We start from the raw sequence: 27,447 nt of genomic DNA on the forward strand, positions 1-27,447 counted from the left end.
AAATTCACCATTTTATCTTTCTATTGTTATATAGATACCTACGTAACAAGTCTTCATATTATTTCTTTATGGGGGTCACTTTAGCATAACCCCCATTTAGTAATGTCATGATAACGTCATACATAAAACTGTGTTTTGCACCCTATGCTCCTTTCCGAGGGGATGCTCTGCTTTGCATTACATACCCTTGTTTCATCTTGGTATGAATTTTTTTATCTGATATATTTGGCAAACCATTTCTTTTTACCTTTTGTGTACGTGAATAGAGAAGAAGAAAATAAAAGATATCAATATGCAAATAAAAGGGATATTTTGATACGATTAAATGGTTAATCACTCGAAATGTTAACCATTTGCAATTTTGTATTCGGTTGACGTGCCATGTTATTATTTGTTTATGTAATGGAATTAAAAAATTGCATTTATGCTGTATTTTTTTTTATTTCAGATATATTTCAAGGTTTCTTGAAGCCGACTGCAATACAACAATATCAATATATAACAATGACAATACATAATATATGTAATAGATTTGCCAAATCATAAGTCCGTCGCTAAGAGCATAGTATACAAACTAATAACAATCCATGCAGTTAATGATAATTTCGTGCAGCACATTTGAACATCAGCTGAGGGTATACCAAAGTACGATGCATAAGGAACAATTTAAATTCGCAATTTTGGTACTCTCCTTATAGTTACCATCATGGGGTTTTCAAATTGCTTACATGTTATAATAAATAAGGAAGTTACATTTCCTGTATTTTTAGAAAATTATCATTTGATTTTAGTGCAATAATATATAATCTACTTAAGATCAAATACCAATAATTATATAAATGATTGCTCTCAATTGCTTATGATCACTATTTTACTTTTAAAATAGTAAATTTTTGACGAGACGTTGAATTTTCTTAAATAGAACAATGTTAATTCATCTTTCATTTTCCTTAGTCCTATCTAATTTCTTTCTAAAATCCGCCTTGAATCAAGATCATAACACACATAAGCACTTTGCAATTGGATTTTGATATGTCATAGCCAAAATCACATGACATTGCAGTAAGATCATGGCGTATCGTCACGTCATGATTAAAAATATACCGAGTAGTTTGTGTAAAATCTAGATTTAAAAATTTATACCCCAAAAATTGTCACTTTTAAAGCTAAATTCTGCTAATCTGAAATAAATGATTTTTTTTAAAAAATGATATATTTCTTTTTTATCTTGCCTTGCAAAAGAACACCATCTAAAGAATTTTACTCGGTGTTTTGCGTGTCTGTTATTTAAATGTGGAGTCGGTAAATAAATCGGTTTTTGTTTTAAATTCTTGATATCTTTGAAACGCGATTGATTCAAATTTTGTTATTTAAAGAAAAGTTCTATCTTTATAAAAAATAATAAAACAAATAGAAAGATCTTTTAAATTTTGGTTATCTGAACGTAAAAAAAATACGCCATATATGGCTTAAGACAAATTAACTGCCATGTTTCACTAGAAAATTACCATCCAATTTTTAAAAAAATTATGTAAGGTCCTTATGGTAATATTGAAGTACTCACGACGAGGAATTACCGAAAAAATAATCATCAAAAAGATTGGTATCCGTGATCATGTATTTTGCATTAATAGCTTCCGTGTAATTGCAATAAAAAGTTGATTTTTCCAGGAAAAAATGTTAAACAGTTTATGATACACACAAGTTATAGTATGACCTGTGGAAACTCTCCAGTACGACTCAGTATGGGTACATTTGTGTTAATCCTTATGGGCACACTATTGTCGATGATCATGACACTCTGCTTCTGTTTGAATTGTGTGTCACCATCCGGAAAACCTGTAGACTGGTAAGGCATCGGACATTTTTATACCCACATTTTCTAAATTTATGGAAGTTCCGGAAAATTGTCGTTATCCTAGTCCGTCTGAATGTCTGTCTGTCACACTATGTTCTACCTCAAACTAATCTTACATTTTAAGCAGTAACCAACTCATCTTTTGGAATATCATTCCAGATGTGCTTAAACATGTGCAAACAGATGTTGAAATTCTCATCTTTATCCCGGGGACCACAACTGGGTCCAAAGCAAGTTTTCTACAAAAATCTGTTTCCCTGAATCCCTCTTACGCTCTTACATTTTTCACAATAGCCTAATCATACATTTGAATAAGTCTTGGCGTGCCCTGCATATGAGCATTTAGGAATCAGAATTTCGATTTTAATTCCTCATGGGGTAAATCTGGGACTGAAAACAGACTTTTGTAAATTATAGAATTATTGTGGCTTCTTCCCTTGTTCCTCAAATATGAAGGTGGGTACTTTTATAGACAAACACCTCATGCGGGTGATGCTGTCTTACAACAGCATTTAATTTATATTTGCAAAATTGCTTTTTTAATAAGTGTATCTTTAAACCTTCAAAACTGTTTACCTATGTGTAGCTAACTATATTGAATCTTTTAAAAATGCAAATATCTACTGCTCTAAATTGCATACTCTTCTGTTTATAGGTATATAATTTACAAAGTTCCTAAAGCTACGAGGGAAATGCCAATTAAGACAACGGGAGAAGAGTTTTATTATCTGGACGCTCTCAATCCTGTCTTTTCCTATATAAAAGACAATATACAGGAGAAGCAAAATAATCCTTTATTTAATACTCTTCAGCAAATATATGACGGAGTAAGTACATGAAGTGTTCAAGTAACTCTCTCTCTCTCCCTCTCTCTCTCACCCCAGCTCTTTAGGCCTTAAAGAAATTTATTCTTGGTGACAGAGAAAACAGATGTTTTGTTTTAAAAGTACTAATCACAAAAAATAATTATTCATGATTCCTCAGTTTGGAACCATCTGCAATCATTTTATTTCGAGGATATCACGGAAATATTTTACACAAGTACACTGTACATAATTTAACAATTAGTTCAAGGCAAAATATATTTGTGATAAGTAGCCCTCCAAGGTCGAGAAACTCACAGATATTTCTTGAATACAAATAAATATTGGTTCACACTAAATATCATTCAAATATTGGTTTGTACCATTTCTACTCAGTGATATGATTTGATTCATTTTTTACTGCTGCCCATTTCTTTATATCTGGGCTTGTTGGTATCAAAATTTATAATTTCTCAAACCCAAATGCCTTTTTTACATTTACATGTTTAAGTGTTAGGAAGCTGTATTACTCACAAGGAAGTTGAAACACTTTTATGAATTTCAATGTACGAGGGTTGTTCGGAAAGTTCGTGGACTACCGTCATAACTCTTTTACTTAACGTCATATTATAGCCAAATTTGGAAGAAATATTTCAACAGTAAATTCAAATGATGTGTATTAATTCTTTTCAAAATATCATGGTTTATTTTAAACTTATTTAGACTTTTAAAAATGCGAAAATCGGATCACGGAGCAGGTCAGAATTTGGTAATTTACAATTAAGACACTAAATAATGTCTAAAGTCATATCTTCTGTAAAATGACACAAAAACGGAAAAATTCTATACGTTCAAATTCAGAATTGTTTCATCGTTCTGATTCCAAATTATGACTTAATATTTTGCTTCGTTGAAAAGAAATCAGTTTCAGAAGATAGGTAATTCTTATTGAAAAAGGCAACAAAAAAAGATGACGTCATAGAACGTCACGGCGCAGCAGTTAACCATACAATTTTGTGTTGTACTCTGGAAAACTCCAGAAAAAAAAACTCTGAAAATGCCGGAGGAAGTAGGAAATTTGTCATAAGCGAGTCATGTATGTGTGTACATGGTACAAGCGGCATTTGAAGGATATACTATACTCTGCTTAGACGATGGTGATCTGTGAGAAAACGGATTATCTGTAAAAATCTTATCAAAACATTGAAAAGATAGTAACGTCATGATGCTAAGAGTTTGGCGCTTCACAGATGCTGATCTTGTGAAAGCACACTTATGCAGTGAAAAAAATACAACATTGACAAACAAAATGATGCTACTGGAACAATTGTTAGCAAGATAGATTTCACGTGATAGAGAACATATTTAATGAGTGCACTGGTATTGGGCAATACTATGTGAAATGTATAGGGATAGTATTTTTGAGAACCTCATGTCGGTATGTTTTTGACGTTACAGTGTTGTTGAGTTTGCGCCATGGTTACAAAACGTGTTGATTTTTAAATTAAATAACATGAATTCTATTAAATCACATGGATTGAAATTTTACACTTAAACAAAATAAATATTTTTACATATGATAATATGCACATTTTAAATTTTTTGAAGATAGTATAACGAAGAATGGCATAGTCCACGAACTTTCCGAACAACCCTCGTATATTCCTAATACATTGTATATATAATATAAGCAGACTTTATTTAAAAATGATATGAAATTATTATTAAAGCGGACGATGTATATGACAACTCTTTCACAACATTTTCAACCTCATTTTCAAGGCCTGATATAGTTGATAAAAAGGAACATTTTTAGACATGAAAAGTTTGTATCATTCCTTTTCCATTAAAACGCCAGATAAAAATTAAAATAAAGCATTAAATCAATCACTGTATAAAAAGTTTCGTTATCTATCCCTTGTCTAATTCACTGTTCTTTTTTTAAATTTATTTATTACATATTTTATTTAACCATCCATTACTGTTTTACAAGGTATGAATAACTTTCTTCAATACATTTATATGCGTATGTAGCTAAATCAAGTCGAATTGAACATATATAACTTTATTTTTAAATCTTTTGAAGGATAAGCATTTATGGATGAATTTCAAAGATCTTAAGATGTGTGTTTATGATTCAAAAATATGTTTTCTCAGAAAGCACAGGTTTACGCCATGTACAACGACAATCCTCCACCCCACTATGAATATGGAAATACGACACTTATAAACCAAACATCTCAATGGATCTACCATATTGGTGCTCATATGAAAGGTCTTCCATTATTATCATTAACATTATTATCATTACAGTATAAAAACTTACAAGTTGTTGTTGAAACTGCTTAATTTCGAACACTTTCGTATTAAATGCTATTTTTATACAAACATGTAATTTGACTGGACGGAAGGCGTTATTAAATTAAATTTTCCTCTTAGAAGTTCATCCCAGTCCAAAAAAATCCAACCCAGAAATTTAATGACAATCAATCAAAAACAAAATAAGAGGCCCATAGGCAACATATCTCAACTGAAAACTTTGGCTAGAAATAGGCAGAAATAAATTCAGTATTGTTAAGTGATCCACCCCCCGGCAGAGGCAGGGAAGGGTGCATGATTTGAACGAACAAACAAACTTTAATCTACACTAACTAAGTTCTAGGATGCTTCCATATATATATATATATATATATGATTAATCGTTTTTACAGATTTTCACTACGTAGTCCTATGCAATAGTTTGATCTCATATTGTGCCCCTACCCCTGGGGGCATTAAATTAACAATCTTCAATTTACACTTACTGGGGGTGATTCCATATCGATATGATTAATCATGACTTTGCTGCTCTTGAGAAGAAGATTTTAAATGATTTTTTCTATATACTGCTATTTAAAACTTTGATCGCCCAATTTGACCCAACCCAACCCCTGGGGGTCATAAATTGAACAAACATGAATATACACAACATGAGAATGTTTTCTATTTATAAAATCACTGTGCATGACTTTCCTGTTCTTGAGGGGAAGATTTTCAAGATTTTCCTACATCACTTTATGTATAACTTTGATCCTCTATTGTGGCCCACCCTACTCCCGGGGGTCATGATTCGAACATATCTTAATCTACAGTGGTACCTTAGGATGCTTCTATATTAATGTGACTTATCTTGGCTTTGCTGGAAATGAGAAGAAGATATTTCCTATATATATTCCTTTGTATAACTTTGATCAACTGCTGTGGCCCGACCCTACCCCTGGGGTTCATTATTTGAGCAATCTTGAATCTACACTAACTGGGGATGATTCTACATCATAGACCTAGTAGTGTATCAGCCTTGATACAGGCGTTTTGGACTAGGTGAGACTGCTTCTGGGAACTAGGGCTGTCTCGCCCTCAGAGCTAAGCCCGTTGTCAAATAAATTTCAATCCATTATTTCTGTTAAATTCGTGTGAATTAAGAGTAAAATTTTTAGTAGAGTGTTAAGAAAAATATTTTGTTTGCGAAAATTAGATAAAAATCTTTTAAAAATATTTTTATGCTAGAATATCGAGAAAACTATTTTTAAAAAGAGTGCCAAATGATGGTACTTTTGACGTACCTAGTCCAAAATGCCTGTATCATGGCTGATACACTAATAGGTATATATATGATATAAACAACATCACACTACTGTTTTGATCTCTTCCCTGGTTTCAGCCCTCGGATGCTCTCCGTCCACGCCCTCCGGGCTTGGGCCGATACCAATCGCTCGGGCTGATACCAGGGCCGAGATCAAACAGCAGTGTGACATTTTATGCATATTAATATGACATATTCTGGCTTTGCCTGGCATGAGAAGATTTTTAAAGATCATATTTCCTTTATATTCCTGTGTATAACTTAGATCCCCTGTGGTGGCTCCGCCCTATGCCATGATTTGAACAAACTTGAATTTCAATTTGAAATGAAGCTTTCACAAAAGTTTCATTTTTTTCTTGCCTACTGGTTCTTGACAAGAAGATTTTTAAATGATGTCGATAAATTTTACTAGTTCTAATTATCTAGCTCCCCTTGACAGAGAGCATGGCCTTCTTGTGATCAAACTTGAATCCCCTGCATCCAAGGATGCTTTGTGACAAGTTTGGTTGAAATTAACCCACTAGTTCTGGAGAAGGTGAAATTGTGAAATGTTAACGTCAAAGCCGAAGACAATAACGAGAACGGAAGACTACGGACAATTTTTTAATATATATATATATATATATATATATATATATATATATATATACATACAAATATATATATATATATATATATATATATATATATATATATATATATATATATATATATATATATATATATATATATATATATATATATATATATTTGTGTGTGTGCGTGTGTTTATGTATGTATTAGACAAAATTTTCAATGCTTTAGGTGCTTATGCCTTTGATGAGAACGATGGATTTTGGTTAATTTCAAGTATACCGTGCTTTCCAGCTCCACAAAATCAAGGCTATAGTTACACAGACCATCAGCTCAAATATGCACAGAGCGTCCTATGTGTAACCCTTGACAAGAAGTATCTTACAGAAATGAGTAATATGTGCATATATTTTATACATATATAGCTTTTTTATGATGTCAACCCATAGATATATCGACATCACAAAAAGCCTATCGGCTAGAACGAAGTCCGAAGTAAATATATTATTATGAAGTCGAAAAGTCTATGGATGAATTGACGAATAAAAAGGCTACATTTGTCATGTTCTTTTCGGATTAAATAAAAGACAAATTGATTCACTGAATTAAAATTTGTTAAATTTCAATGAATACCCACAATGTTTGATTTTTTTCACTAGTAAGTTTTATTAACTCGAATTCTCGAATCAATATCGTTAATTACATGTAAAATTTTGCATGGGACATTAGAGACCAGACGATTAATAAAAACGGAGAAATTACTAGCTAAGGATATTTGTAAAAGACTTGTATTTTGATATTTTTTTTAAAGTAATCTGTTAAAGGCTAAAACATGTGTACTTTATTTATATTTATGTTGGGGTTTACATATTTATTTATTGGGTGGGTGGGTGTAGTATTGAAACTTGATTAATATATCAATTTTACATTCTTTTAGGTGATCCAACGATTTAACTGATATTTGATTACAATTGAAATCTTTTTTCACTACCTAAAGGACTTTTTTAAATCAATTTACTTTTTAATCTTTAAAGGGGCATGGACACAGATCTTAAGTTAATATTTTCTCAAATGTTCTGTATAATATCATGACTTAATATATGTTGCTAAAGCATTTCACACGGAAAATATATTTGAAAACTTATTTTGTATGATATTATAGAGAAAATTTGAGAAAATAATTACTTCACATATATGCCCAGGCCCCTTTAAACGTAAAACAAATGGATTAGTCTATTTCAGAGAAAACATTTTATCTCACAAAGCCTATATTTTATGATGGCAGTAAACCTGACTTTCAAAAATTACATCACAGCAGCAAAACAGATAAAACTTCTACTGTCGTTCCTTTCACGTCAAAGGGAGAGCAAAAGTTTTTATTATTTGCGAAATCAGATTACTTTGGAAGAGGTAAGATTATGTTAATGATTATAAATTGGTGTATTATGTACGGAAGCATATTAGTACCACGTTAATTTTTTTTTTTTTTTTTTTTTTTTTTTTTTGAAGTTGGTTATTCCAACTTTAAAGTTGGTAATTCCAACTATATTCTTCATTTTTCCAACTTTAATCCTGGCTGTTTCAACTTTAAAGTTAGTAATTCTAACTTTATAGTTTGTAATTAAAACTTAAATCTTAGCTTTTCCAACTTTAAGGGTAAAATTCCAACTTTGAAGTTTGCTTTTCCAACTTTATTGTTAGTAATTCAAACTTTAATCTTGGTCTTTCCAACTTTAAAGTTTGCTTTGCAAACTTTAAAGTAGGTAATTCTAGCTTTTATCTTGGTTTTTCCAACTTGAAAGGTTTTATTGCAGTTTTAAAATTTAATTGTTAATGTAAATCACACAGACTTGTCACGTTAGCGTATTTTGTGAAGCGCGATGTAGCAGATTTCTCTGTGTACGTTGAAAAGGTATTCAAATCGAAATAATATCTTCAGTTTTTAACTCTATCGAAGCAGCAACATGATATACGTTTGTCTGAAATAAAAGATGACAAATCAAATTGTATCATGTTGCATTGTGAAAGCGAGTTTCTACGTCTTCGCCGCGTTTCACTCGCTATCGTCGCTGCTATTTTAAAATGTTGACAGATTTTTCGGATTTTCTCTTGCTGACAGTTTAAACATATAAGGTTGGATATCCGATTTCATATCGACAAAATCAGTAATTTGGCCGTCAATAACGCAGAAAACCCAGGTTGTATCACGTATATTTTAGTAAGATGAGCGTAAAGAGCTGATCAGCCATTATCGCCTTTGAAGCCACAGGGTCATGTGATCGCTATCTAATTAACTCGGATTTTTGATTCAGGGGTTTTCATTTGTGTCAATAATTGTTTAATTACCGCGGTTTATCCCAATAAAACAAGACATTTATAAACTGTGATCATAAGGAAGGTAAAATGCTTTTAATTTCACAAAATTGAGAAACATGCGATAAGTCCTTTAAGAAGGAGATTAGTGCAAACAACTTGATTAGTATATGAATATTATATAAAATCAATAAAAATATCAATGATCTCTCTCTCTCTCTCTCTCTCTCTCTCTCTCTCTCTCTCTCTCTCTCTCTTTCCAGTAAAACATATTTTAAACAATACTTTTGGCGCTAAATGTTCGCAGCATACATCGTCTCCCACAATATGTACCAATTTTGATGCAAGGTACACTTTGTCGCCCATTCTACAAAAAGAAAAAAAATGAAGAGATCATCTCGGCACTTATTGTTACTGCTGACCGTGTCAGTATGTGCCGATGGACGACAATGTCAGGGTGTAGTACCTAAACGGTTGCTATCGGAACAAAAACGCGTTCAATGTTTCTATTCGAAAAATGTACAGCAAATATATTAGAGACACTTAGAACAAGTTGTAATATTGCCAAAAAGTGACCCAAATCGGTTAAGTCTCGGAAAAATCCTCGTGCAAGGAACAAGTCAGGAATTTCTATAAATGATGCCATATGCTTTTTGCAGAATAACCGTCTAAAAATTCATATATATTAAATATTTCCGAAGCCTGTATCAATTTGCAAGTCAAAATACTCCAAGTTTTCATGCTTCTTTTTATCATTTATAGGTTAGATTGTGTTTATTTTGGTATGTGAAGATGTCTCACTCTATCATATACATAGATATAATAAAAACTATTTTTAAAAGTGTATTTTGAAAGAGATTTCTAGACGAAAGACGATATTCTTATTTTGAAAATTTAACTTGTCCAACCCAAAAGAAGAGGAAGTTGATAATTAAGACAACTATCCTTACATGTGTATCGCAGTTCCACCTTTTTTCATAAAGATAAAATGAATGAGTAAATGAATTCAATTAAGAAATAAATACCAAGTTTAAAAACTTCATTGGGAATTGAAGTGGGTCGGTCATGTGATCAAATCCTGTGAAGGCCGAAGGCCTTCTCAGAAGATTTGATCACGTACCGACCCACTTCAATTCCCATTGAAGTTTTTAAACTTGTTATTTATTACTTATATATACATTTGAGATGGACAATAGAATGTAATCGAATATAAATATTGCACTAACTGTACGTCGTAGATTTTGACAAATTACGCTAGGTGTAAATCGGCTTGAAAAGCGGTTACGCTTCAAATTCATCTGGCAAAGGATTCTGTTTTGAAGGGAATATTCTGTGAAAGGCTACTTTTGATCAATTATAGTGAGCATATTGGTGTCTATGGGAATTTTTGTATTCATGAGAACCCATATTCGATGTTAAAAAACACAAGAAACACGTCCGATGTTTGATAATAAAAAGTTGGAGGAATTTCGGTCGGAAAGGGATGGATGGAGACACTTGTCCGGACCAGATAACTTGAAATCAAGTACAAAATTTGATCAAAAACATAAAATCTACGATTTCAGTAAGGCATATTTATTAATTTATGATGTTGACATGGAGACACTGGCGACAGCTTACATTGTTAAGACGACGTCACAACGATCTCGATGAGTGCAGTGTTTGTCAGCTGTTTGTGGCGTGATTGCATTACATTGATATTTTTCAACAGATTTTCAAATTTATTGTGAGTAAAGTTTAATGAAAAAAAAAACAGCATTCAGAGGTCTGCGAGAAAAATAAGGGTAAACGTTGAGACTATGCAGCTCAGACATGAAACTTATAACATGTAGTTTTCTATTCTCTATGTAAAACCGATCAAAAACTGTATTAAATACTCGTTTACATTGTAAATAAAATGATTATTATTTTACTTGCGTATTTTGTACATTTTTATGCATGAAAAACATGCTATATTGCTTAGTGGAGTAAGTCTTTTTATGTAGATATTACTGCGCTGTGTGATTAGGTCACGTAATGACCTATGACCTTCGAAAAACTTCATACAGGTATATTTACATTTGCAAATGTTTTCTTTTATATAACACTGTTAAAAGCAACGCGTATCTATATCCGTATAAACACGGGTTCCTCGCGTCATAAACGTTCGACGTAATATCTCAGTGACGTCATAAAGGGTCGACGCGCAATCAATGGATCAAATACGTGCCGTTGAGTTTGAAAAAATAAAACGTTTCACGCGTTAAAGATTATAATCAGGAAAATATAAAATATGAATAAGTCATAAATGTAAATATAAGTAATAATGTATCATTTTTAAACATCTATCGGGATATAAATACGGGTTGGTACGGGATCAAATTTTCAATAAAGCCCTTCGGGCTTTATGGAATTTGATCTCGTGACCAACCCGTATTTATATCCCGATAGATGTTTAAAAATGATACATTATTTCTTAAATGAAGATATTTGCTCTCTGCATGTTTATATAATAGAGAGATACCACAAATGTATATATTCTTGATTATAATAGAGAGAGAGAGAGATAATCATATAAATATAATTATAGTTTTAACTAGTAATTTTTGATACGTTAATAGTTTCAATGTTTAAATATAGGAAATACATTTTTTTCTTACTATAAAATTACAGAAATAAATCAAAATATATAAAATGCAAAATTTAATCATTTTTCGTCATAATCTTTCCGTAGATTCTCCTTCTCCAAATTCACAATTATGATATAGACTATAGCAATTACGTAATTACCTTACCTGGACAAATTCCCGTTTTGCACACATTTTTTCAATACCTGAAATTCAAATGTGTGCAAAACGGGAACAACCCTAAATAGAAATTTAACACACAGTTTGAATTTACCTATTGATAGTCGTTGACTTTAAATTTATGGTAGTTTGACACACTGTATGTCAGATACCAACATTTTGAGATATTGTTTAGGATGATGAAAAAAATCAAGACATCCATTGTTTTGCATAAATATATCAGAAAGCTTAAAAGTGTAACACATGATTTATCGAGTTAACTTGCTCTTAATCACCTGTCACAAATGTCCCAGTGGAAAATATTTTCATTGTGACAGGAAAATCTTTAAAACCCGATAGATGTAGGTTAGGGGACACAATGTTAAAGAATTTCATTAACATTCAAACAATGTTAATGTAAAGAGAAAAAAGTAACTGAATCTGATATGAATATAACGAAACTTTCTTTGTTTCTTTTTCTTTTTTTTTTTTTTTGGACATAAGTTTCTAAACGTAATTTATAATTTAATTAATTACATTTGTAAAGTAATTGTAATTTAATTAATTACATTTCTAAGTCCCTGTAATGGTAATTTAATTGAAGGTTTTGGGCAATTAATTTGATTTAATTAATTACTTTTCTACGTTATTGACCCCATCCCTGATGCACCGTTTATAAACTGAAATAATGCACCGACTGCTATTTGAAAAATAATTTCTTGTCCGTTAAGAAAATATGGCTGCACAGACCTAAAAAATATATTATAAAAACATCTTAAACAGCATGTGAAGCATAATGTCTACAAATATAATTGACATTTACCAACTTAACTCGTATTTATCGTATCGTGCTCTGCCAAGTAGAGCTGATCTTCGAAAGGCACCACTATACAAAATCCAAAAGAAAGCTATACGAAGGAAACGAAAATTCAGTTTAAATGAATTCAAATGAAAGAATTTTTCCACCTTTCCAAAGCTTATCTTTATTGATTTTTTAGCCTACATAATAACATTTATACTTAGATTTAAATAATATCTAGAAAAATTTAAGTACATGTATAACCTTTGACATTTTTTTCCCCAAAGCATAGTAGTTGCATTGGTACGCTCTAGCTACAGAAAATATAATTAACACGCCATATTCATACCATCGGATCTTAACTGGAGAGGATGTCCGATCCTCCCTTTGGATTTTCTGAATCATTAAATTTATATAGACAAGACGAGACAACCCCCCTGCCGTCATGAAAGAAAGAGGTTTTTCAGATAGTGAAGTGTTCCACTTTTCTGCTTGTCAATTTTCTTAAATTTACTTCTATTTCTCTCCCTTTTTTGAATGGGCTTGGAACCCACCCCCCTTTTTTTGGAAAAAAAATTGTAGATTCGAATATGAAAAAGGCCTAATATATCCAGTAAGTAATATATATGTACATTTAAAGGAGCATTAAATTATTAACAGACATATGTAATCTTTTTCGAGGTAGAAATGGAGGGGGAGGGGAGAAAAATAATTGTGTGCAATTCCACTTTCGTTCTCATTTTCAATATATGTATATTTTTCGGACATTGGGAGTGGTTGACCATACTGTACATCAAAAATTGAAACTAACAAGCAAATTCAAAGAATTGTGGTCCCCCACTTTCGATGCCTTAGTGGATGAGAAGCGATTATTTATGGCATATTGTAACTGTCTTGTTTGTGTGTTCTGTCTTGTCTGTGCATTATACAAAAAAAAAACAAATTATTGAATTAATAACAGTTATGGCAAAGAATATAGCTTCTCAAAACTACATTAAACTTCAAAATCAAGGTCATGAGGTCAAATATCATGATAAAATCTGAAAGGTCTTGTCACAAGTAATGCACATGTGAAAAATTTTTTTTAATAAAAAACAGAGTATACAATAGGAAAGGTCTTGAAACCGGTAATGCACATGTTAAATGTAAATGCCATATCTTCTTCCAATTAGAAGTTATTAGCAATGTTAAAATTTTTGAAAATTAGGTCAAACTTCAAGGTCGAGGTCATGGGATTAAAACTCAAAGTACATTTGGAAATGCTTGTCACAGGTAATGTACGTGTCAAATATGAATGTCCTATCTTCGCTCCTTCAAACGTTAGTAACACTGATGAAATGTTTGAAAATTAGGTAAAACTTAAAGGTCAAGGTCACGGGGTCAAATAGCATGTTCGGAAACATTTTGACACAGGTAATAAACTTGTCAAATATGAACACCCTATCGTATGTCATTCAAAAGTAATCACCGTACAAGAGGGACAGTACTTTTGGTACATATACCATCACAGTCGTTATGGGGTTTGCATGCGTAAGAGTGTGCAAATTGTTGTGTGAAATTATATATTTGTATTTGTGAATTTTCATTCACAGTTATTGATGTGGGATAGGGTATAACTTTATGCCTTTATCAGTTTGACGTAAAGAAATCGTTTATTGATTTATCTCAGAAATGTGAAATTCTTACCCCATTCTTCCCCTTTAAAAATCTATGCATTGCCCTAAAAACTCTCCTCCTGCATACGTCAGACAGGACAAACATCACATGGCAAAAGATCTAGTTTAAAAAGCAGTAGATTAAATTGGAATCAGGTGACATAAAATTGGCTCACAAAAAGTTATATAGTACAAATAAGACGATAACAAAATAAAAGAACATAATATAGTAAACGACTTTATTTCAGACCTGTATGATTCACTTGTTGCTGTGAAACTAGAAGACAATCTCTTTGTGGAGACTTGGAAGCCAAATCTTCCATCAAACTGTTCAACGCATTACGAGGCAAGATCATTTCTTTCTTACATTTTTGTATACTCATTAATCGTTAAAAATTTTTTTTTTCATAATCCGGGATTTTTTTTCAGGTTCATAATGTAAAGAAGGTGAAATTTGATAATGAATCATACTGGTTTCCTTCAACAATGGATCATGCGAAGTGGGCAGTAGCAGAGCACAAACCATGGACCTGTATTGGTGACATCAATAGAAATGTCAGTGTAGTAGAATTTTACTGGTATTGTACGGACAGATTGTACAGTTAAACCCAGTTTTCCTGGACCTTTAATTTTATTTCGATTTTTGCTGTCTCTCAGTACTTCATAATTTGAATTTCTTTGTTTAAAGCTCATTTAAACATGGTTGACATCATGCGGATTCTATAAGAGTTTATTAAGGAAGTATATATGCACTTAAGTTTTATTATAAACCATTGTAGGAATCACAACTTCGCAGAGGAGGCGGGACAATGTGTTTATATCATAAAGGTGTAGCCAGCCTGTTTAGAGAACTTATAAAATTGTTAGCGAAATGTTTATAAAGAATTTCTTCCAATCAATTATGATGATATCTAAAATTTTAACCAACCAGTACTATTTTCAATTTCGAACGCTATAAGTCAAATATTTAAGTGTAGAAAATCTGGAAATACGGCAATTAAGTATTTTTTCTTCAGAATATTTTATTTCTGAAAATGATTTAAATATGATTTTTTAACATTATGATATCAATGATTGATAATTATTTTTAAATTAAGAAAGAATTGATTTTGTCTTTCTAAACTTAAAGATAGCAATGTGAATAATTTACCAGGGTTGATGCAAAAGTATCGTCACAACTGCTTTATAATCTTTAATAATCGAATTTTTTCAACAAATATACATTCTAATATCCGTTTCTATTTTAATTTTTGTCTATAAATTTCATTTTCTTTAATATAACTTTTTTTAAAAATATTAAGATAATACAATACGTTTTGTCTTTCGTCGCATGGTAAAATTAATTGCCTTTTGTTACTTAAAAGTTATGTATTTATACACATTTGCATACATATCCAGTTTTTATGCCCCCTAATCGAAGATTCAGAGGTACATGCATAGTTTTTGCCCCGTCTGTCTGTATGTTTGTTCGCAAAACCTTTAACCTTGCACTTAACTTTTGATTGGTTGGAGCTACAACTTTCATATTTCACATGTGCATTCCTTATGATAAGATCTTTTTTGGGGTACCAACATATTTGACCTCTTGACGTTGGAGTTTGGCCCACTTCTGCAAAAAAAATTACCAAACTTTAACCTTGGTCATAACTTTTGAACAGTTGGTGCTAGGGTTTTCATACTTTACATGTATATTCATTGTGACCTTTCTTGGGTAAAGAAGTTTTTGACCTTGACCTCAGAGTCTGACCCACTTTTAAAAACTTTAACCTTGGACATAACTCTTGAACATTTAGGACTAGGGCTTTCATATTTCACAGGTATATTCTTTATGACATGACCTTCCTTTGGATACTAAAAATTTTGACCTTGATCTTGGAGTTTGACCTACTTTTTAAAAACGTTAACTTTTGCAATAACTTTGAACAGTTGGTGCTAGAGCTTTTATATATCACATTTGTATTTCTTTTGACAAGACTTTCAACTGGGTACCATTAATTTTGAACCTTTGACCTTGACCTTAGAATTTGACAACTTTTAAAAACTTTAACTTTGGCCATAAATTTTGAGTGGTTGGTGCATGGGCTTTCATATTCCGCTGGTACATTCATTGAGACCAATGCGTTCTTTGGGTAACAGCTTTTTCGATCTCTTGACCTTGGAGTTTGGCTTGCATTTAGGAAAGCCTTTGACAGTGTTGACAGGGAGAGAATATGGAAACTTCTGCGACATTATGGAGTTCCTTGTAAACTGGTAAATATCATCCGCAACTCTTATGAACACCTGACATGCAGGGTCATACATGGAGGACAACTGACAGAACCATTCGAAGTAAAAACAGGAGTTCGTCAGGGATGTCTACTGTCACCCTTTCTGTTTCTTCTTGCAATAGACTGGATAATGAAATCATCTACAGACAATAGGAGAAATGGATTACAGTGGACACCATAATCACAGTTAGACGACCTAGACTTCGCGGATGACCTGGCACTCATGCAGGCACAAATGCAGGAGAAAATTACAACAGTGGAAGAAACATCAGCACAGATAGGACTCAACATCAATATTGCAAAAACAAAGATCCTAAGTGCAAACACACCATCACATGCTTCATTAAATATAGAAGGAAAGGAAATAGAGGAAGTAGAACATTTCACCTACCTTGGTAGTATACTGGACCAACAAGGAAGAACGGAAGCGGACATAAAAGCAAGAATAGGAAAGGCCAGAGTAGCATTCCTGCAACTTGGAAACATCTGGAAGACCAAGGGAATTACAACACGCACCAAAGTTAGGCTTTTTAACAGCAATGTTAAGGCAGTGCTTCTCTATGGTTCTGAGACATGGAGGATGACCGTTACCACAACAAACAGGATCCAGACATTCGTCAACTCTTGTCTGAGACGCATTCTCCAGATTAGATGGCCCGACAAAATCAGCAACATCAATTTGTGGCAAAGAACCACGCCCCTATAGAAGAAGAAATAATGCAGAGAAGGTGGAGGTGGATAGGGCATACTCTACGCAAGCCCCACAATAACATCACAAGACAAGCCCTATCCTGGACCCCCCCCCCCCTCCAAGGAAAACGTAGGAGAGGTAGACCAAAGAACACCTGGCGGAGAGATCTGGAGTCAGACGTGAAAAGAATGGGCAAGAACTGAAATTAGGTGGAAAGCATTGCTCAGGATAGAGGGGCCTGGAGGAATCTTGTTAGCGGCCTATGCCCCCAAAAGGGGTAGCAGGCATAAGTAAGTAAGTACTATTAAGCTGTCATACGGGGGCATCAGTGTTTCACAAACACATCTTGTTGCATATGTTAAGAACAAAGTCAGTATCTGCTTTTTTAAATAGTTGAGAAAAACGGTCAACATCATTAGGAATGGTTTTTTTATGGGTATAAACAGGTAATAAAAAAGGGAAAAAGAAATAAGCATGCATATGTGTAAGCTGATATCTTTACGTTTAAATGATGAAATATGAGCCGTTAGATGGATGTAAAGAATTCATTTTAGAACTTGAAATACTCATATTGCACCAAGAAGCAAAAAAAAAAAAAAAAAAAAAAAAAAAAAAAAACATTCGATACATTGACAAGTTCTTAGCAATATCGTTTATATCTCTAATATCAGTTTGGAATATTCTGGATTGGGCAATCCTTCTCATTAGATGTTATTGAGAACAAGCGAATTCTGCTTGACAAATCAACGGAAATTTAAGCTTATACTTATTATGACGGTTCAATTCTCAAATTTTATTGTAAAAATTTAACTTCTGCGTTTGGTTAAGGAAAAGGCAACTTAAGTAGTATGTGAGATCCCTCTTTTCTTCTATAGTCTTTCAAATGACAAAAATTAAACTTCCCTTTTACATTTTTTATCACAATGACTTGGTTATATCTAGGCTTAAAACAAACGTTATGATTGCTGGGTTATATAACAGGAAAAAAAATTATTTGCTTTGATGATCTGAATTTTCTTTTTCCCTCGATATTTATGTCAATATACTGCAGGTTTTTCACTCATTTGTTATTTATTTAGCACATTCTGAAAATTATTTAACATTCAGTTGCCCCTCGTAAATGGGACTTTTATATATATACGTTTGTGGCTTACTGTATGCTAATATTATCAATGTTTTACATACATATGTACAATGTATATAAGTTTTGTAAATACTTATGTTTTTTTATAAACCTGAACACCATAGAAGCTTTGTTGTTGTATCATATTTTGATGAAAAACAAAGGACTTTAACACAAGGTATTTCTTGAATATCTGCCTTCGCAGTCTTTAAGTTTATTTTTTTTTTTCATCTCATTGTTTTGTCTCCAGAAATCATAACCAATCATGAAGTTTGTGCATTTATGAAGTTGACTGTATGCTTGTCGTTAATTTTACATTCTTAATCTTCATTTTAATAATTTTAAAATCTGCCTAGACCTCTCAGGAGATTTATCTCCTAAAACATACGTTTATTAGATATAAAAACATCATTTTTTCCATAAAATATCTAAAGAAAAAACAGACAAAATGCATTTAGATATAAGCACTACAAGCTCGACTTTTTTTTCAAATAATCGTGGAAAATCAAAAGCTTCAAAGAAAGTTTGTCTCTGACTGTATCAACTGCAAAGTAAGATTTCCATTAGAGCACAAAGTACAAGTGTACTCCTTATCTATCGCACAGGTGCTTGAGGACAGGACCCCCCCCCCCCCCCCGATGCAGACCCCCGGGCTTGTTCGACTTTTTTCTCATAAATTATATATGGCTGACACATCTGTGATATAATCTCTATATCGTCAATTCGGAAAATTGACTTAAACAAACATTTTATAAAAAATTACTTTCCTACCCTATATATAAAAAACGGGTAGGAAAGTAATTTTTTATAAAATGTTTGTTTAAGTCAATTTTCCGAATTGACGATATAGAGATTATATCACAGATGTGTCAGCCATATATAATTTATGAGAAAAAAGTCGAACAAGCCCGGGGGTCTGTATCGGGGGGGGGGGGAGTTTCCTGTCCTCAAGCACCTGTGATCTATCGTATATAAATAAAGTACATGTATACAGAAATACTGATGTAACATAACTCATTAAATAATAAAATATAGTTTAAATGAAGCACTAGTGCTTATGACGAGAGATGGAAGTTCAAATATTGTCATGTGATGATCGATTTTTGCAAACAGGATATAAAACATAGAGTATTTACTTCCCTATTGCCAGATTTTATCATTTTAAGGAAATGTAATCATACAAAATCACGAATCATACAAGTTTAAATTTGGTTCAAAAAGAAACTACAGCAAAAAATCAGAATGTTAACACCTGTGTCACCTCTGACGGTTACTCTATTTACTACAGTCCTGGAACTCTATTTCTGTTTAAACTGTGTGTCACCTTCAGGAAAACCAGTGGACTGGTAAGAAATTTTATTTTCAAGGTTGCTCGAAAGATGTATTTTGGCTATGTGCTTAAAATTTGCTTACGGGCATATAACTTCGAACATTTTCTTTAAAAGATATTGATGTATGTTAAACTACATGTATCATATATAGATAACTCTTCCAAAAAGGTATATAATGTACAAAATTCCTCGTCCTACAAGAAGATCACCAGCAAACACTACCGGAAAAGAGTTTTATTATATGGACTCTGTAAATCCAGTCTTTACATTTAAAGATGTCAGTATACAAGAAGAGAAGGAAAACCCCTTGTTCAAAACTCTTCAGCAAATATATGAAGGAGTATGTAACCATACCGTATTTTTGTGACAATCTCTCTCTCTCTCTCTCTCTCTCTCTCTCTCTCTCTCTCTCTCTCTCTCGGTGTTTTCTCTATAAATCAATAACTAAATAGATTGATAGATCCAATTATTTATAAACATGATTTGTATGATATCCATTAAAGTTTTAAGATACAGGGTGTTTCACAATATATGTTCCACATCTAAAGGCAGAAAGAAAAATTACAACAAAATCTGCATATACATTTTATATATCATTTTAATCAGCAGATATTCAAAATTATTATTTTTAGTCAGAAGTATCCAACATTCTCCATTTCCGTTTCTATGGCAAAGATTTCCTAAAATGTTATACTCCACGTGTTTTCCTTACCATTGTCCTAAATATCTTGACAGACTCGTGTTAAGAAATTTCTAACCACTGCGTTTCAAAGGATACTTGACAGATTTCTTGTTTATATCTAACTTTTTAGAACCCCCAAAGTGCATATTTATTTGTTTATTTAATGATTCATTTAGATAAATGTGTCATATCAGAACTACCGGTGTGTGCTGATGTCCACTTCTCTCGTTCTTCCTTTCAATCAATTTTGCATCCTTAACTGACTCTGAATGTCAGTTGGCTTTAAATGCTGCAATGCTGAAATCTTGTATGCAGACACACTCAATTCAAATAAAAAATGTCTAAATACACTTGATACATTTACATTGTCCCAATCCATTTTCGTAACTCAGATCTGACTTTCTAAAGGTTTTCTCAATGATTGACTTCAATTTGACAATGTTCTCATTTGGGAGGGGGGGGGGGGCAGGATGTAACTGTCTTTCATCTTTACATTATGTTTTATTTAAACTTCTTAATTAACCTTATTAAATGAAAACTAGACAGGGCTTTCTGGTCTGGATATTTTCCTTCATCACACCCTGTACAATATTTAGGATATCGTGCTTATAATAAAAGTTTACAAATTCAAATTTTTGTTGCTAGTTGTACTCCATTTTGAGAACAGCTGAAATTATGACATCACTGAATACATCATCAATGAACTTCATGTTATTATAATTTTCCCAAAATTTTGCAATATCATAATTTTATATTAATATGATTGTCTATGGTACTTTGGTATTTTTGGTATCATGCTTGATATTCAGATTATGGCCATTTAGACGTGTGATATATATTATGAAACACCCTGTATATATGCAGATTGCTGACCATTCTTAACATTGAATAATGATTTTTTCAAGCCAATTCTTTCTAGAAATCATCGGTGTATGCCATGTACAATGATGAACGTCCAGATCGTTACACAGTTTGGTTTACAGCAAAGGAAAACAGAACATTTCAGTGGGAGACAAACGGTGGTGCCCACATGAAAGGTCTAGCCATATCATATAGTATTTTACTAAAGGAAACGAGCGAACAAGACGTGCAGATTGCCTATATATCGTCAGATGCACAAAAAATCATATTCAATTTGTGATTTAAGTATTTAGCGTAAAGTACTTATTTCTGAAAATTATGAAATTATGTCAAACAAAACTTTCCTTGTGGGAAATTTTCTCGGCAAAAATTATTCTATTATTAAAGAAAATGTGATATTACATACATGTAATAGGTTTCGAGCCCTAGCATTAAAAATCCTGAGTATCTTTTAAATTTCTTTGAGACTAACACGTTTACCACTATAAGTATTTCTCGGGAAAATACGAATGTTGTATTATAAAAGTGGAATTTTACGGTATAGTGGGTCTTTGCTGCATGTTTTTGTTAACCAAAAATGTATATTTTTACGCATACTTGAGGATACACTTTCAAAAAAAAAAAAATAGAGCCAACCCACAAGTATGGAAAAATTGTGCTACAGTATGAGAAAAAAAGAATTTGTGCCCTTATAGAAAATGTTATAATTGAGAATTAATTTTACACTTTCATATTTGTTGCACTATAGGCATTTTGCTCGCCTTGTTGGTCCATCTTCTTTGTTCAAATCAAATAAAATTGTGTCATTTTCTTTAAATAACGATATAAATGTAAACAATTTATCACACAAGAGAGGGATCAGACATTGTTTAATTGTTTCATTGGGGGTTGGGGTTGGGGGGGTCAAGAGGGGAGGGGGTTCAGGTATTATCATATTACGTAACTTATATTAAGAGCGTGTAAGTTTGATCCCCTTTGTGTATGCTTAATAGTTTACATTTATATCCTCATTTTAATAAATGGCATAATTGATTTCAAATTTTACAGAATAAAGGAACCATTTAATAGGCATTGATTCATAATTGAAAACATTTACAAAAATATTTGCATTAAATCCATAAAAACAGTAATTTTACATGTATATTAATTGTTGTTTTATATGCACATCTTATTAAACAAAGCCCTTTTATGAGGTCGATCCATAGATACATCGGCTTTATTCGTCGTGATAGGTGGATATGCTTTTTCTTTGAAGTCGATATGTCTACGGATTGTATCAAAGGTCAACATTTCTTATATCATTTTCTGTAAGACAAATAAGTAACAAAATCCTCATAGTAGAACTTTTATGGGATCTTGAATTTCCTACTTAATGTGGATTTTCTCGATTTTATTTTAACTTTCCAATATCTGAAATCTATGACTTAGCAAGTGAAATAAACTAAATCACATTCTGAGTTTCAAAGTATATTTAAGGAATAACTGTCTAATTTTTTGGTTTCATGATGTGATCAATCGATTGGCTTGCGTGATAATTTGCATAAACGCCGAAGGCGTTTATGCATTAAATTATCACGCAAGCCAATCGATTGATCATCGTCATAAAACTACAAAATCTGACCGTTATTCTTTTATATATTTACATGCTCTTGATTCTGCAAATTCACGTGCTACAAGCCCCGCTTCTGTCTCTGTCTGTCCCGCCCCGTACGTGATTTTTTTTTCACCACGCCTATCGATGAACCAGTAGATTCATGTAGAAATAAAGTATTTTTACTATTTGAAATTTTATATCGGACAAAGACATTGGAAATGATATATATATATATAAAACAAATATTTTAGGCGCCTATGCTTTTGATGAGAACGAAGGCTTTTGGTTAATTCTAAGCATACCGAAATTTCCCGCTCCAAGAAAACAAGGCTATAGTTACGGTCAATCACAAATCGCAAAGGGACAGAGCATACTATGTGTTACTCTTGACAAGCAGTATCTCAGGACAGAAATGGGTAAGTCTATTGCTTCTTGTTTTGTAACTCTTAACGATTAATAAGAATCACATGCAAGTTCATTGTTTTAAAAATAATTAAGTAGATTAATTTTGGAAAGATATGTACAATGTCTTTTTAATCCAATTGAATCTGGGTTTTCATAAATATGACTATTTAAGGTTTAAAGTGGCTTCCCGGTCAATTTTACTGATTTATTTATTTCAGAAAAAATATTTTATATAACAAAGCCCACATTTTATGATCGTAACAATGTGGCAATGAAGACGGGGCAAAAATATATCAGCTCTTCTGCTGTGGTTGGCTTCAAATCCAAAGGAGGACAGAAATTTCGATTCTTTGCCAAATCAGACAAGTTTGGAATGGGTAATATTACGTTAGTTGACTGTTCTAACAGTCTGTAATTTCTGTATTTGGATATATTACACTGATGATGGTGCTGATATACAAAACCTTCGAGGAGTGAAAGATTACTTTGTACTAAAATATTTTACTGAACAAATTTAATGAAATAGCTTTAGTACAATTAACCTGATTGAAGTGAATAATTTTAATTATGGTGTCCTTATCATATTTAAAATTAATCTTAATGAAGATGGGAGAAAGATGTTCAACCTCAACTACCAACCCACCCCCACTCTATTTTCTGTATATTTTCTGTCCTTTAAATGATTCTATTTCGATAGACCACAACTATTCTTTACAGATATCTCTTAATTTCAGGTGCTATCTGTTACGTTTTGGACATATCTCTATACAAAGTGATATCTCTTAGTTGCAAAAACTCTTTATGACAAAAAAATCACTACATGTCAAAGCGTTATTTCTTTAACAAAAGAACATCCATTCTGAAAGAAATATCTCTTTTGATTAGAAAGATACTTCCTTCCAAAATAGATTTTTTTCATATCAGTCAAAGATATCTTTTTCTACCAAGTTGATATTAATCAAGGAGGTTAAAAGAGAGTTCTCATTTTGCAAAAATCTCTTTTTGAAATAAAAATCTCAAAGAAAAGGAGATTTCTCTTTCTAGAATTCATGGAGAGATACCTTTTGTCAAGATCAAGATAACTCTTTTTAAAAAGTAAAATTACAAAGTTAATTTCATTGTCAAAAAAGATATCTCATTGAAAAGGAGATATCTCCTACTGGAAAATTGAGAAAGAGAAGTATCTTTCATATCTAATGAAATTTCTCATTCTATTTGATAGACATTTCTTTATGAAAGAAATATATCTATTATAACCAAAGAGATATTTTATTTTGTTAATAAATAGTAAAACTGCTTACCATAGTTGGAAAGAGGCCATTGTCTATATACTGAGGTTGGTGTACTTTTTCCATAGCATTTGGTTCTATAGTTAGTAGCTTATTCCCTTTTATTCAGATGATACAGAATACATGGACTCCTTGCATGAGAGAGATACAATTTCTATCAGATGGAAATTTCTATCATTCAAAATTGTAATCGATTTAGGATGTGGTCTGAAAAAATATGCAGAGAAAATGACTGATTAAATTTTCAGAAAATATTTTCATGACATAAATTCCACATTCACAAGTTTCCAATTTGACCTATATTGATAAAGTGCACTGAACTGAACTTTCATTTGATATAAGGAAATCAACCCAATAGTGGAACTTCAGTATCTCAAACTTTGATATCTCGAATACCATGTACATGTTAAAGTGAGTTGGAAGTCCAACCTCCCCCCCCCCCCCCCCCCAAATATTAAACCACATTAGTCTCAGTCTGTCCATCTGTCTGCCACAAAAACTTTAACTTTGGTCATAACTTTTAAATGAAAATTTTAAAAAATTTTAACATTACTTTTGAAGGAGAGAAAATTAGGCCTTTATATTCAACTTGCATTACATGTGACTGTATTATGATTTTTAAACTCATGACCTTGACCTTGAAGTTTGACCTACTTTTCAAAAATTTTAACATATTGCCGTTAACTTCTAATGGAGAGAAGATAAGATTTTTATATTTGACATGTGCATAACCTGTGACAAGACCTTTCCAAAATATACTATAACTTTTAACCCCATGACCTTGACCTAGAAGTTTGTCCTACTTTGAAAAAATTTCAACATTGCTGGTAATTTTTGATGGAGAGAAGATAGGGTGTTTTTATTTGACATGTGCATAGCATGCAACAAGACCTTTTCAAGTATACTATAATGTTTAACCCCATGACCTTGACCTTGAAGTTTGACCAAATTTTCAAAAATTTGAACATTACTGATAACTTTTGAATGAGAGAAGATTAGGCTTTTGTATTTGACATGCACATTACCTGTTTAAAAACCTTTCCAAATATAATCTAATATTTTGACCTGACCCAAAACTTAAAGTTTAAACTACAGTCTTTTTCATTTTTTTTTTACTTAGATGATAACTTTTGAGTGAGAGAAAATGGGGCTTTCATATGTGCATATCTTGTGACAAGACCTTTCAAATTGTATCATATTTAACCTCATGAACTTGAAGTTTGATACAGTTTTAAGAAGCTTCAATCTTGACTATAACCTTTCTTAAATCAAAAATTTAAATTTTTTGTTTGATGGACACACAAGAAAGGGCATACAAACAAAATGGTTACAATATGCCTAAAATAACTGCACCAAAAGTGGGAACCACTTTCTTTGAGTTTGCTTGTTCTTTAAGTTTTAACCTCAATATCTCAAACTCTTGTATATCTTGAAGTGCTTTCTCTGTCCTACTGATTTCAAGATAACAAGATTTGACTGTATTTTCAGAGGTATTGACATTACCAATTCAAAATAGATAAGTGTGACACAAAAATAATTTCATTTATTATTAGAATAAAATAATTTTTTTCAATTATTACAGACCTGTATGATTCACTTGTTGCATTGGATCTGAAAGACAATCTGTATGTGGAGACTTGGTACCCAAATCTGAAATCCAATTGTTCTACAAAGTACAAGGCAAGAACATTCATTTTAGTCCCTCATTGACCATACAATGAAATGATATTTAACCTTCCTTATTACAATTCTTTCAGGTTTATAATGTAGAAAAGGTGAGGTTTGGTGATCATTACAATTTCCTGTCTACAACAGATCACTCTAAGTGGGTGGTGGCAGAAAGTAAACAATGGACTTGTATTGGTGATATCAACAGAAATGTAAGTAATTATTCAAAAACACAAACAATTAAAATACTATCAAGTTCTTTCAATCCAAGTCAGGCAATAAATTATAAGTGAAATCACTAATTTTTGTGGGGTTATTTTTTATTGTTTTCATGATGTGAAAAGACTCATGAATTCATATCCCACATGAAATGTTCATTTTTAATAAGTCATGCATTATGGTATTTCTTTTTTAACCATGAATTCCCCTAAAACCACAAAAATTAGACCCCACAAAAATAAGTGATTTTACAGTATTCATATTTCTAAAAAACAATTGTAGACGTCACAGTTCAAAAGAGGAGGAGGAACAATGTGCTTAAATCATCAGAAAGTTTCCAAGCAGTTTAGAGAAATTGTGGGAGAATTTAATAAATGTTAAAGAACAGGACCTGTCCTCTAAGGTCTTCGGGATGTGAAATTTTTCAGTCAAGAAAGATGTTACCAACACTCTCAAGCTTGATATACAGCAAATAATTTGAGATTGGAGAAATGTCAGTGTTTCTAATGGAAAAACTGTGCAGAATTATTTTCAATATTTTGCAGCATGAAAAATTCAGATAACTATGATATTGTGATAATACTAGTTCAAGAATAACTTAAAGTTCAGGTATTTTCAATGTCAGCAGTGGTCAATTTCAACAATATTTTAAATATAGCAAGAATAAATCTTGTTTTGAATCTATTTAAAAGATATTAATGACAGGACTCAAAGTATTTTATATATATATATATATATATATATATATATATATATATATATATATATATATATATATATATATATATATATATATACTGGTATATAGAGGATGGACATATATTCTGTAGATTCCTTACTGTTTGCAAAATAACTCCAATGTCAAATTGTGAGAACACACAAATTAATGATTGGTCTACAGTTTTTACAAATATTTCTGCAACATAACA

General features: G+C 31.9%; 1 protein-coding gene across 1 annotated transcript; it reads left to right on the forward strand.

The window, feature by feature from the left end:
- Positions 1–1,712: 1,712 nt before the first annotated feature.
- LOC133192958 (uncharacterized) lies at positions 1,713–27,122 on the forward strand. The gene is made up of 18 exons (XM_061328960.1): positions 1,713–1,849; positions 2,514–2,685; positions 4,819–4,936; positions 7,088–7,249; positions 8,099–8,266; positions 14,637–14,734; positions 14,818–14,943; positions 15,168–15,250; positions 16,566–16,638; positions 16,843–17,281; positions 19,700–19,815; positions 19,952–20,140; positions 21,402–21,519; positions 23,189–23,353; positions 23,561–23,719; positions 26,214–26,311; positions 26,389–26,511; positions 26,801–27,122. Exons 1-18 carry the CDS (start codon positions 1,713–1,715, stop codon positions 26,897–26,899), a joined length of 2,643 nt encoding a protein of 880 aa, XP_061184944.1. The 3' UTR covers positions 26,900–27,122.
- The last annotated feature ends 325 nt before the right edge of the window (positions 27,123–27,447 follow it).

Source organism: Saccostrea echinata, unplaced genomic scaffold (genome assembly GCF_033153115.1).
Source record: "Saccostrea echinata isolate AGI-Se365-2 ecotype Australia unplaced genomic scaffold, CSIRO_AGI_Sech_v1 ptg000025l, whole genome shotgun sequence".
NCBI lineage: Eukaryota > Metazoa > Mollusca > Bivalvia > Ostreida > Ostreidae > Saccostrea > Saccostrea echinata.

Coding starts and splice junctions, on each gene's coding strand:
- LOC133192958 (XM_061328960.1), top strand. CDS start 1,713: ATGACCTGTGGAAACTCTCCAGTACGACTCAGTATGGGTACATTTGTG. Junction 17,282..19,699: donor CCAGACATTCGTCAACTCTT/GTCTGAGACGCA, acceptor AAGAAACTACAG/CAAAAAATCAGAATGTTAAC. Junction 21,520..23,188: donor CGGTGGTGCCCACATGAAAG/GTCTAGCCATAT, acceptor CAAATATTTTAG/GCGCCTATGCTTTTGATGAG.